The sequence below is a fragment of the Gorilla gorilla genome, chromosome 1 (genome assembly GCF_029281585.2).
Source record: "Gorilla gorilla gorilla isolate KB3781 chromosome 1, NHGRI_mGorGor1-v2.1_pri, whole genome shotgun sequence".
Lineage (NCBI taxonomy): Eukaryota > Metazoa > Chordata > Mammalia > Primates > Hominidae > Gorilla > Gorilla gorilla.
The window spans coordinates 84085657-84099014 of NC_073224.2; the positions used below are offsets into that span (position 1 = coordinate 84085657).

Consider the following 13358-nt stretch of genomic DNA (forward strand, 5'->3'; position numbering starts at 1 on the left):
CATCTATAGAAATTTGGATGAGTATAACACTGGTCATAATATTGGTAATGGAAACTCTGGGAGGTGGAGAGGAAAGACAATGTATAGAGAGAAGGAAGGCCTGGAAAGATTTGCTTCATAGTTCTTCCCACCCAATAAATTATTCTTTTTTTTTTTTTTTTTTTAAGACAGAGTCTCACTCTGTTGCCCCAGGCTGGAGTGCAGTGGCCCCTGATCTCAGCTCACCACAAGCTCCGCCTCCTGGGTTCACGCCATTCTCCTGCCTCAGCCTCCCAAGTAGCTGGGACTACAGGTGCCAACCACCATGCCTAGCTAATTTTTTGTATTTCTTTTTAGTAGAGACGGGGTCTCACCATGGTAGCCAGGATGGTCTCAATCTCCTGACCTCGTGATCCACCGGCCTTGGCCTCCCAAAGTGCTGGGATTACAGGCGTGAGCCACTGCGCCCAGCAATAAATTATTCTTAAAGATATGTGCATATATACATATAAAGATATGTACATACTTGAACAAATGTACATAGTGTTGGAAAAGATATATACATATTTGAACAAAGGTACATACTGTTGGAAATGATTTCATATACAGGGATAATTTGAGGATTTAGAGGAGAGAAGAAAATGTTAACAAGGGACAAGGAAGGGAAGAGGAAAGGTGAGTCTAGCAGACAAGTGAAAATTGTCCTATTTCTCCACTGAGACCAGATGGAAGGAAGAGATCATGCAGACGCAGGTGGAATTGTGTTTTTGTGTAGAAGAGAGTTGCGTAGTGGGAGGAAGGCATGTGGTTGGTTTGCAAGAGGAAAAAATATAATATTATTGACTCTATAAGTAAAGAAAAATGCTTAAGATTGAACTGAAGAAAAGTGCTAGACAATGTTGAATGACCATTGAGTTCATCAGTGTAAGGTAGAGGTTCTCAACCAGAGGCAACTTTGGCCCCCTCCCCACCATGGGGACATTTGGCAATGTCTGGAGATATTTTTTGGTTGTCACAAGTTTGGGCGGGGAGGATGCTTCTGGCATCTAGTTGGTAGAGAGAAGGGGTGCTGCTAAACATCCTACAGTGTACAGGACAACCTCATAGCAAGCAATTTTTCAGCTTAGAATGTCACAGATCCATGGTTGAGAAACTCCAAAGTAAAATGATTTCATATTTATATATATATATCATCTCTGCAAGACAATGTTAGGAAACAAAAATTGAGCCACTAGACAGGGTGGAACGAGGACTTATTTTCATCATATATCCTTATGTATCTTTTAAAATTTGTACCATGTACATGTACTACCTATTCAAATCAATCAAAAAATAAAACTAAGTCAGTGATAGATCAATCATTGATTGATTTAAATTCATGTTAGATAAAAATGAACTAAAACTAGGCAGCCTGTTTGGGTAATTTTTGTCCAACAACATCCAGCTTCTGGGATGACAGCTTAAAGAAAATAGGATTTTTGCAAGGGTAATACATTGGAGGAAGAGAGTATTTTGGAGTTGAGAGTCTTTCCAAGGTGCTGGTTGTCATGACAGATGATGACATTTACGCTGGACATAGAGAGAAGTGAAGACGTGGAAGGAGCTGATGTATATATAAGAAAATAATAAAGTTTATTAATTAGAAGTCTCAATATTTTCAAAAATATTTTAGAAAAGAAAATGTTGGACCAATTCCACTGGAATAATAGAAGATGATGTCGTGAAAATAAGACACCTAAAATCAAATTCCAAAGGAGTTACTATAATTTTTAATGATAACAAAGTCTAGGGAGAGCCCATGATAGTGAGTGGTTGAAGAAAATAGGAAAAGGCCGTTGTGAATGACAAGCATGAGAATACAAGAAACCAGGTGCTTAGATGGATCCCACAGATCAGTGGCCTCTGGAGAATGAAGTGGCTCTAATAGAGTGGCTTAGTAGTGGCAGACACCATTTTTTGATGTTCTATGTGTCTGATACTTTCAGCTCTTTTTTTGTTCAAGGAAGGTCAAGTGACCTAACCAGTGCTTACATAGGCAGTACGTGGAAGAACAAAGATTCAAATCTAAGTTTTTTAGTCCAAAATATGTGCCCTTTCCACTGTGCCATGGTTCTGCCTTCAGGAAAATATAATTTCTCATCAAATCTATGGAAAGTTGGCTAAGCTTAACATTGGTCATAATATTGGTAATGGAAACTCTGGGAGGTGAAGAGGAAAGAGAATATATAGAGAGAAGGAAGGCCTGGCAAAGGCAGAAAGATTTGCTTCATAGTTCTTCTCACTCCAGTAAATTACTCTTAAAAGTGGTCTGATATCATAATGAATGAAGAAATCAGGGAGGAAAGAAATAATAAGCAAAAAATTCAAATATTAGTAAATTCTAAAAATTATTTGTATCCTAACATATACTTTTTATTACATGTTTTCATTTCACAAAAATGCACATCTACATAAATATTTATTATATTATAGGAAAACATCATTAGTAGCTGACAATCAATGATTTTTAAGCACTATTAGAGTTGACTGTCAGGAAGCATTCAAAATCTTGACCAAATGCAACCCATATTTTCCTAGTATGTACTTCACAATATCTACATTCTCTCTTTAGTCATACACACACACACACACACACACACACACACACACCCCTACAATTGCACTGGAAATACACATGCTGTGTTAGGAATGAAATGAGTCCCCAAAACATCTCTCTTGCTTATCTGCTAGTTTCACCGATGGCTCAGGATATGCACTTAGAAGTGAAGATGCTGCCAGTGGGGCATTGGCCTCTTTCAGCCTCTTTAGCTTATTATGCAAGCCTCTAGTCTTCCTTTTCCATCCCGTAAACACTCAGGTCACAACCATGTATCTGAAAGACAGTCCCCCTTGAGGTAGCAAGGCCCACCCTGAGAGGTGAGTTAAAAGGTGTCCTTTTCAATCTGCCTAAATACTCTCAGGCACTAAGATGAGTGTAGAACACCTGGTAGCTGCTTTTTCATGCTTCTGCCTCTTCACATGGCAGCCCAGAGTTTTATGCTCTGTCATATTCCTCCATTTGTCTGGCTCATAAACATTAGGTGAGTTGAGGAGCTACAGACATTTTGAACCCTGTGGTCTCAAGGTCCACTTGGTTCATGTCTTCTTACTTGACCTCAAATGCATGTAAGAAGACCCTCACTGAATACCACATTCTCGGTGCCTGTAACAAAGAATCATAATGGAAAGAATCCCAAAGTGCTTCTCTTAGAGCTTATATAAGCCGAAAAACGTCTGAGATTCCTCAAAATTGACCAGAGAGAGCTCAGATACGTTGACATATAAATGATCAGCACTGGTAAGATTGAACACTGCCCCCAGGTAGCTGCTGCGGGCCCACATCTGCCCAGTAGTGCAGTAGCTCATCATCTTCCCCTCCATCATCACCAGATCCTGGGGATACTTAGAGTTCCTCATGTAGACCTTGTGGCTCAGGGGCAGGTTGTTGCAAGATTGACCCCGGAAGTATACTTTGGAATATACAAAGTACAGCCCAGTTTCATTGATCACAAGGCCACCCTTCTTATACTTCACTCCAGAAAGCAGGACAATTCCATAGGTGTCTTCCCATTCCAGAGGCATGGACCTTGAGTTGGGCTTGCCTGAAATAAATCCAAAAGGAGCTTTCAGCAAGGAATAGTCATGCATCCAACAAACTAAGTTTCTAAGGCAAAACTGTGGGCCCTTCCTTGAACAAATGTTTCACCCAGAATGAAAGCTGGTATAGAACTGTCTGAGGGGTCAGAACTTGATCCATCACAGAATTTCCTCAACAACGTTGTCCTATTTTGTCATCCACACAATTGGAACAATAGTATATACCCACAATCCATTGCAGTAAGAAATTATTGAGAAAATATTCGCTCTCTGGAACAAAGATTTTACTATCTTCAGAACTAGCACCAAAACTGCTAGGCTTTGAAGTCCTTTCCTGAAGGAAAAAGCCAAATCCAAGGAACTCTAAAGTTCTAAAGTTGGGAAGGATCTTAGGGACCATCTGGTCCATCTTCTCACCTGCAGTAAGAATTATTCGGCCCCTCAATTTGGGGTACAGTTCCCTTTTCTTTGTATCCCCACAACATCATGAACATAACCTAAATCTCTGAAGTACTGAAATTATCATAAGTGCCTGTCTCTCCCTATTAGATGTCAAGCTCCCTGGGGGCAAGAGCCATGTGCTACTCATCTTCACATCCCCAAATTGGCACACAGCAGGTATTCAGTAAGTGCTGCTGATGTGACCGGATCATTCTACAATTTCTGCCTAAATAATTCCAGGGACAATAGCCTACCACTTTCTGTGATATTTATTCCATTATTTATGTAGTTTATAATGGGAGTGCCCATACCATATCATTTCACTCCACTTTACAGGCACATATTGAAAGTCTGCAAGTGCCAGGATTGAGTCTCCCTTCTCGCTCCTATTTATACTCTTGGACAAAGCAGAGTGAAGCTCTTCCAGAAAACCAAGAAAGCACTGACTAAAATAAGTCTTCATTCCTCACCTTCTCAGCTCTCACCTCTTGGATCTGTGCCCCCAATCCCCCAAGGGACTTTGGAATGACTGAAAAGAATGAGCTCCTTATGGGCAGGGGTCATGTCATAATCAGCTCCAGGTCTCCAATTTAGAAGAGGGCCTTGCCCAGAGGATACGGGATCGAAGTGTGTTCATAAGACTGACTCGACAAGAAAAGTGTTAGTATTATTGGGTTCAAATACTGTCTCCAGGAAGTAACAACTCTCTAGAGCCTGGTAATGGAAACCAGGCAGCCATTTTGCCTTTTGCCAAAAGCTTTCCCAAACCCCACCTGTACCTTCCAGATACAGACCTGTTAAATGGGCCACTTTCCTCAGCTCCTTTTTTTCAGGGGGTGGACTGGGGTGGCCTGTATCATAGACAGAGGAAAAATATATGTTAAAATGAAATAGCAACTATTATTTTGGTGGCAATTTAAATCCAATCATTTAAAAAAAAAGATTTTAAAACCATAAATGGCAACAATCTAACATATACTAATCATGTAAGTCTGAACTGCAGGATTCATAGTAGTCTATATTTCAGAAACAAAGAGGTAAAAAAATAAACCAAATTAAGATTGACATATGTATAAATTATAATGTTACAATAAAACATAATTAATATAAACATTTATTCATAAAGAGCTGTCATGTCAGTTATTGCATTTAGAACTCACCACAACCCTTTGAGGTAGGTATTATTGTCCCACCTTATCGATTGCAAAATGAGCTTAGAAGTTGGGTGACTAATCCAAGAAGACCCAGCTAGTCAGCATCACAGATGGGACCACACCCTGGTCTCCTGACGCCAATTCCAGGGCTCTGTCCACTCTGATTCTCTTGTTCCAAAGACTTACAGGACAGAGGCTGAAGAAGACTACTGATCTGTCTGCGTGTCACCAGATCTTCCCCCAGTGACATTTTAGAATCTGCCCCAAATTAATTATCTTAAGACCTCTGACAATCACCTCATATCACTGAGTCCTCAAACACCTTTAATTGCTCCTCCCCGAAGATGCAGTCGTATACAAGTCTCCCCATCACACAATCCCAGCCCATCTGTCCAGCCTTATCTCCTTACTCCCACTGAGCACTGCCACACAAAGGGAGTTCTGTGGCCTACACATACCCCCACTTTCCTTCCTCTGTGCCTTTGTTCATGCCATGTCTTCTGCCCGTAATGTTCTTTCAAGCAGATTTCTGTGTCAAATTCCTAAACATCCCATAAGGACTACCTAGTACCGCTTTCTTTGGGAAACCCTCTCAAGCCTTTTTTGATCAAATATGATCTGCCCCTCTTTTGAAATCTAGGATCCCTCTGTCTTCCCCTCTCTTGTCATTTCTGACTCCTCTTGTCTCTGGGGTAACTACATAAATTATCTTATTCCCCTCAAATAACGACAAGTTCCTTACGATACGTTGAGTTCACCAGAGAAGCCCAGTTTCTAACACGGGGCATGTTACTAGCAAATGTCGGACAAATTAAATGGAAGGATAGACAATAGTTCTCAAAACAGACACTATTTCTCTGACTTCAACTGTTTCAGACAAGATAGACAGCTGCCACTTAGCTAATGAATTCAGCTAACTGGGACTTCAGTAAATATTCACACGAGATGCTTGTCTATGTCAGGTTCGTGATTAGCCTGTAAAACTCACACATGGTATGAGAATGGCCCAATCCACAGAGAACATTAGCTGAGCAATCATGACCTCTCTAGTCATCCAAGACAACCCACCATGTAGGAGGTGTTAGCGAACAGGAAAGGCAAAACTGAGTCTCCCCTGCATTCCTACACCGCAAACCACCCGAGCAACTAATCTGGCACTCAGCCACGCACCGGCAGGAAACGGAACAGAGAACCACATGTTGCATGTCTTTATATCCCTCACAGAGCTTAGTACAACGTTATTCTTACAGAACATGCTCACTAAGAATATCTGCTGTACCTATACTGGAATAAATAAATTGCAAGGATATCCTAGACACTGGTGATGAGTGCTTCCTGCCCCAGGGTTTTTGCATGTGCCGTTCCCAGCGCTGAAATGCCCTCCTCCAGCCCCACCCCACTCCACAGCACATGCACACAGCCGTTCACTCATCGGGCTTCTGACCCCCCAAGGTGTTAGCGTAAACAACACCTCCTTAGAGAAGATTCTCAGGTTGTACTTAGTACAACTTTGGAATTGCATGGTCTGTTTGCTTGCTTTTGTTTAGCTTCTTCCCCATGCTAAAAGCTCCATAAGGACAGGCCCCCTGGGCTGGCTCATCCTCAATCAGCATCCAACCCCCAACATCTAGCCTCACACATGTGAATGAATAAAAGATTTAATTAGTTAACCGGGAAAAATGGAAAATGTAAAAAGGAGCAAATTAGAAAGTATAAATAATCTATAATAGTATCTCCCAGAGAAAATCACTGTTAGTATGTCAGTGTGTAAAACCTTCCAGTTCCTAAGAATATAAAAATGTGCATACATGGTTACATAGTCAGTATGAAACTAAACATACCCTTTTGTAACTTGTCTTTTTATCTAACAATACAGAGTGCACAATCCCCAAAGCATTAAATGTCCTTCTGATACATCACTTTTAGTTGCTGCTTATTACGTGCTTGTCTGAATACACCATAATGTATATAACTAATCTCGTATGAGGCATTCAAGTTTCTTCTGAATTATTTATTATAAATAGGCTCATAAGGAAGTAATGAACATCCTTATATATAAATCTTCGGGCACATCTCTGATTATTTTCTTAAGATAAATTCTTAGCGATAGGATTACAACGTAAACTACTAGTTACAAGCTCTTGCTATGTATTTCTAAAGTGCTCTTCAGAAAAAGTTATAGCAATTTACATGTATACTGGCTGAAACTAATGTTTGAACAGGCACTTTTCTCTCAAATCTTTGTCAGTCTGGGTTTTTTTTTAATCTTTACTAATTTGATGAAAATTGGTATTCCGTATTTTTAATTTGCATCTCTTATTAGTAAAGTTACTGATTTGATTTCCATGTGATAATTTACCAATTTCTGGTTTATTTGGGTTGATCTTGAGAAGATAATTGCTTACTGGGGTAGATGGATCTGACTCACCTGATCATTTGACTTTTAATCACTCAATTGACTCCAGAGAGTGGGTGAAAGATGAATAATTAGGTACCTATCAGACCAGGCACATTCCACAGATTTTCAAAATGATCTTATTTCAGATGTCCTCCAGAGGCTTTACTTTTCTATCAAATATTTCCACTCTGCTTGTGTACATATGGACTTTCTAACATTTAAGGATTAGGACACAGAAGCAGGGGCCAGAGCATCCCAACAGTGGCTCCTACAAGAACTTAACAGTCTAGGATAGTAGACAGGTGACTGGGTCGCATGCAGTAGCCACATCCGGAGAAACTGGAACTTGCTTCACTTAATAGATGGCCAGTGCTGCATTCTTCTTTATTCTGAGTTTCTAAGGATGAGATCTACCTATAGTCTTTGCAGAGGTATCCTGCTTTTCATCTATTTCTTATTCCATGCTCACTACAGAGAGACAGGAGTTTCCCTACTTCATGAGGCACCAGTCCAGTACTGGAAAGCCCTGTAGGTGACAAGGCATCAAGAGCCTGTGTTCCTTCTAGCCCCAATGGCATACCAGTGGTCTTGGGCATATTCACCAGTGGTCTTGGGCAAGCTCACCAAGTTGAGCTTGCACAACTATGCCCTGAAATTTCATGAGATCAGTGTTCAACATATCATCTTCTTGCCCTAGCTCCCATACAAAGGATTTTCCTTTGTGATCAAGGGTACCTCATGACTGCCTCTGTGGGTGAAGCTGAACATCCTTTGAATGATGGCTGAAGTCATCCCTTAAGCTTCTCAGTGACTTCAAGAAAAACCATTCTAATGTGGGGAATTGATTATCCACGTTTTAAAAGCTTACATCCTATAAAACATATTGTAAATAAAGCTTTAATGTAATCTCTTTAGGGCGTTTAAAAGAGGAAAGGACGTTTCTCAGAAACATCTGTCTCTGCCTTCGCTTCGCCTTCTCTTCCCAGGAGTTACAGCCACTGGCGTGTGTGCCAGGACCAGGATGTCTGTGGAAGGGGACAGGCCTGGAGCCACTTCTCAGGGGGCAAAGGTCCAGGGTTGTATATGTGTGTCTCTTTCCAAAGTCAAGTGGAAGTAATTTTGAATTGTGTGCAGTGCTCAGCTATATTGATTGTGAGCAATTCAATTCACTTCACATTTTTAAAGCAGCTCAAGGAATCATAGACCAGAGATTCTGAATTAGCCAGAATTCCTCTTATAGTGTACAGAAAACAAAGTGTGGGACAGAATTTAAGGCATTCCATTAACATAGTTCCATGCTGAAGTTCATCTTTGGGAACTCAATGTACATGCGAAAAAAGACTCACCTATTTGCTTCTCCAAAGATGATGCTGTGTGCATCTGGCTGGTAGACTAGTAAAACAGAAAGAGAAAAGATGTATAATAAAAATAAAATTCTTTAAGCAAAAGAGGCAGAATCGTCAAATAAACCAAGCCCTGGAAAGAGAATCCAAATACCTCAGAAGTTCTGCTAACTTGGGCTTTGGCCAAGCAATTTTGCCTCACTGTCCCTCAGTTTTGTGATTTGGAATCGTACCAATTTTCAAGATTTAGTTTGGTCATCTGAACAAATTTACTTCCAAGCAAAACTTAAAAGTTTTGTTTGTTTGTTTTTTACTCCTTAAATCAATAGGTATGAGGCAGTAAGTGGTTCAACAGACTGAGTTGACAACTGAGGAAAGAAAAACTGTTGGGCTCTGATTCTTTACAAAGTGAAAAATATTCCCTTCACCCCTATGAGCCTCCATTTCTCTGTCTATAGAATAGAATAACTAGAACAACCCATTTCTAAGAAAAAAAAAAAAAGGATTGAAAAGCACTTTGCAAGCCAGGCAGTGGGCCCTCCATCCCCTTATGCCTGGTGCCTCCAGGGCACAGCAGTCTGCTGGCAGGCTTACCTCTCGGAGTTCTGCCAGCTCCTTCTGTAGGTGGAAGAGCTGAAACATCCCCAGGCCCAATCCTACCAAGGCAACCAGAACCATGAAAAACATCACAAGGAGACACAGGCCTGTGCTGTGGTTCCCTCTCTTCTTCAGGGGTGGCAGCGGTAGTGGAGGCAGTGGTGGCAGCGGCGGTGGTGGTAGTGGTGGCGGTGGTGGTGGTGGTGGTGGCCTCCTTTGACCAGGCCTTCTGGGCACAGAGGTTGGACAGGGAAGAACTGTGCCTGGAGGGGCCCAGGGAGAGCTGGCACTGCTGTCCACCCAGTAGATCTGGGGATATGGGTAATTGAAGGGCTGCTGCATGGCAGCTGGTGAGTCAGGCCAGCCCCAGCAAACGGTTTTACTTCTTCTCAGTCCTGTAGAGGCTGAGGTGTCAAGGACGGGACCCCGTTGCTGACTGCTCAAGAGGAGGCAAGCTGGATCTCTCTTATAGAGTTTCCATAGCTAAGGGAAACACCTCTGTCTTTCTCTTTCTCTCTCTCTCTCTCTCTGATTCTGCTTCTCAGAGAAACACCCACTCACTTTGCAGCTGAAGCTGAGAAGCCTCAAGAAGCTCAGAGCAAACCCCTGGAAGTTTCCGCCCACAATTTTCTGATGATAGCCTTCAAGGCCTCAGTTGCTGTCGCTGTGCTACCCAAACAGGTTGGTAGGCTATGCTCACCTTCCTGGGATCCTGCAGAGCAGGTCAGCATGGGGGTATAGCCCTGTTGGTGTGAACTGCTCCCAGCTACAGGAGAATGGTCAGTGGGGCTATAATTTTATGAATTATAATTGCATGCTTTTTTATACATTATAATTGTATAATTTAAAGAACTCTACCATATATACAATCAAAAAACTATTTAAAAATCCCAAAATAACTCTAACAAAAATTGTTCAGAACCGTATTTTTTAAACTATAAAAATTTTACTGAAAATGGCTCTGAGGGGAGAGACCATGGAGTCATGGCCAGAGAAGTCACTCCCACATTTTAGTTTTTGCAGGAGGAAAACATCTGTTGCCATCATCTCTTCCCCACACACAACTACCATTTACCCTGACCTACCAATCACCATAATTTACAGGTTAAAAACCTGCTACACCCACTTTAGAAATTAGATCAGAGACTGCAAACCAGTGGAACCCACAGAGCTGCTTTGTATTTCACAATGTTTTCATTTTCATTGTTTGCCCAGTTTATTTATTTACTTATTTATTTAAAAAGAGACAGAGTCCCACTCTGTCACCCAGGCTGGAGTGCAGTGGTGCTATCGTAGTTAACTGCAGCCTCAAACTCCTGGGCTCAAGCAATCCTCTTGCCTTGGCCTCCTGAGTAGCTGGGATTATAGGCATAAGTCACTACACCTGACTAATTTATTCTCTTTTTTTTTTTGGTACAGATGGGGACTTGCTATGTTGCCCAGGCTTGTTTCAAACTCCTAGCTTCAAGACATCCTCCTGCCTCAGTTTCCCAAAGTGCTGGAATTACAGGCATGAGCCACTGCACTCAGCCCAATTGACCACTTTTAATATCAATATTAAAAATATTTTAATATATATATTAAATACACATTAAAATACATATTTCTATTCTGTTTTGAAATATCAGAATATCAGACACCCTCGAGGCCATCTCTGCAAACCCAATCAGTGGGAAGTATGTAGCAGCTGCCCCTGAGAACGAGAGACAGGTGTTCTGGGTCACCCAGCCTCCACCACTGGCCTGTGTCTCACACACCACCTCACTATCTGAAAGGCCTGCCTGGTCCCTGCCAACATTTCTGTGTGCTGCCCCTGTTATGGTTGCCAGATGAAATACACGGTGCCCAGTTAAATTTGAATTTCAGATAAATAATACATTATTTTTAGGACAAGTAGGTCTTAAACATGTCCAAACATGGAATATACTAAACAATTATTCATCGTATATCTGACATTCAAATTTAACTCTGTGTCCTATTTCTTTGTTTTGCTTTTTTCTTTTTTTTTTTTTCTTTTTTTTTTTTGTTGTTGTTGTTTAAAGCTGGCCTCTCTACTTGGGCTCATCTCACCATTTCCTCTGGCCTCACATACCATTTATATGCCAATAACTTCCAAGTAGTTAGCTTCAGTCCTAATCATTCTCCAATAGAAGCCAAATAAATCCCCCATAAATCAAAATTTTTCATTTTTTTCATGTTTATTACTTTTCAAATTTCATTAGTTTTTATATCATGCTTTGGGATTTCCGTTACTATCATTCAGGCCCACTCACCTGTACCAAACCAACCCCAAGGGTACTATTTCCCTGATACATTCTGCCCATCCCACCCCATCCCCATCCCTATACAACCCCTTTCTCCTGAGGCCACTCTTTCTGGTGGCAACTTCATCTCCTTTCTTTTCCTCTCCCCCAACGTTTAACTGGTCACCTAGGACTGTTGCTTTTACCTGAGACCTGTTCCTTACCCTCCCCTCAGTGTACTGCTCCCCTGCCCCATCCTCGCCACTCCCATTTTTCTTACTGCTGTTGCCTGGGGTCAGACTTTATCTCTCACCTGAAATACTGCAATAATGCCCTAACAGGTGCCCTGCCACCGACCTTTCCCAAGCCCAAATCACCCAGTAAAATGCTATAAGAAAGATGCTTTTTAAAAAACAAACCTAATGATCTCACTTCCCTGCCTTCTGTTGGAAGGTTTGATTCAGGAGCAAGGCAAGCTTCTTACCATTACCCAAGGCTCTTTAGCGTCAGCTCCTACTGCCTCCTTACCAGGCGCTCCTGCTCACATCCCACTCTCCACTCTTAAACAGTGCAAGGGATGAGACTAGCAAGACAGTGCACGAGTTAACGAGCTTTTGAACTCACATGTGACTTTATTCGTCGTTATGAATTCAACTAACTTTAAACTTCATAATCAGAAATTGTAATTTTAAGAATTCTACCATATAGACAACAAAAAAAACTATTTGAAAATCCCAAAATAACTGTAACAAAAATTGTCCAGAACCATATATATGTATTTTTTATTTTTTTGAGATTGAGTCTTACTCTGTCGCCAGGCTGGCATGCAATGGCGTGATCTCAGCTCACTGCAACATCTGCCTCCTGGGTTCAAGTGATTATCCTGCCTCAGCCTCCCGAGTAGCTGGGACTACAGGCACATGCCACCACACACAGCTAATTTTTGTATTTTTAGTAGAGATGGGGTTTCACCATGTTGGCCAGGATGGTCTCAATCTCTTGACCTCATGATCTGCCCGCCTCAGCCTCCCAAAGTGCTGGGATTACAGGCGTGAGCCACCGTGCCTGACCCATATCTTTTAAATTATAAAAATTCTACTGAAAATGTCAAAGATTCAAATAAGTGGGAAAAATACACCATATCTTGGATGGGGAGGTGGTGTTGCATGATGGTTGGGAGTGGGTGGTTCTGGAGTTAAACTATGTGACTTCCAATCCCAGCTCTTCTGCTCATTAGCTGTGTGAACTGGACAGGTCACCTTCCCTCCTCGGTGCCACAGTTTTCTCATCTATAAAAATAAGCATGATCATAATAGTACTTGCTTTATGGGGGTTGGGAGGATTAAATGAGTCAAAGCATTTGATACACTTAGAATAGTCCCTAGCACCAAGGTAGGCACTCAACAGATGTTGTAAATTTAGTGAATCTTTCCCCAAATAATTCATCTGTAGACTTAATATAATCGACCTTCTTCCATTAAGGACAAACAAAGTGGAGAGAGGGAGTGCAGAGAGGGAGAGAGGTTGCAGGGGAAAGTGCAAAGTCAATGTTTGACATCCAGTATCT

The 13358-nt window shown here is 41.4% G+C and overlaps 1 protein-coding gene across 1 annotated transcript; it reads right to left on the minus strand.

Annotated features, from left to right (window-relative positions):
- Positions 1-1732: 1732 nt before the first annotated feature.
- On the minus strand, positions 1733-10112 carry FASLG (Fas ligand). Its single transcript, XM_004027912.5, has 4 exons — positions 9546-10112; positions 8955-9000; positions 4851-4907; positions 1733-3620 (listed from the first exon to the last, which is right to left on the minus strand). The coding sequence occupies exons 1-4, from the start codon at positions 9888-9890 to the stop codon at positions 3226-3228; spliced, it is 843 nt and encodes a 280-aa protein (XP_004027961.1). The 5' UTR covers positions 9891-10112; the 3' UTR covers positions 1733-3225.
- Positions 10113-13358: the final 3246 nt, after the last annotated feature.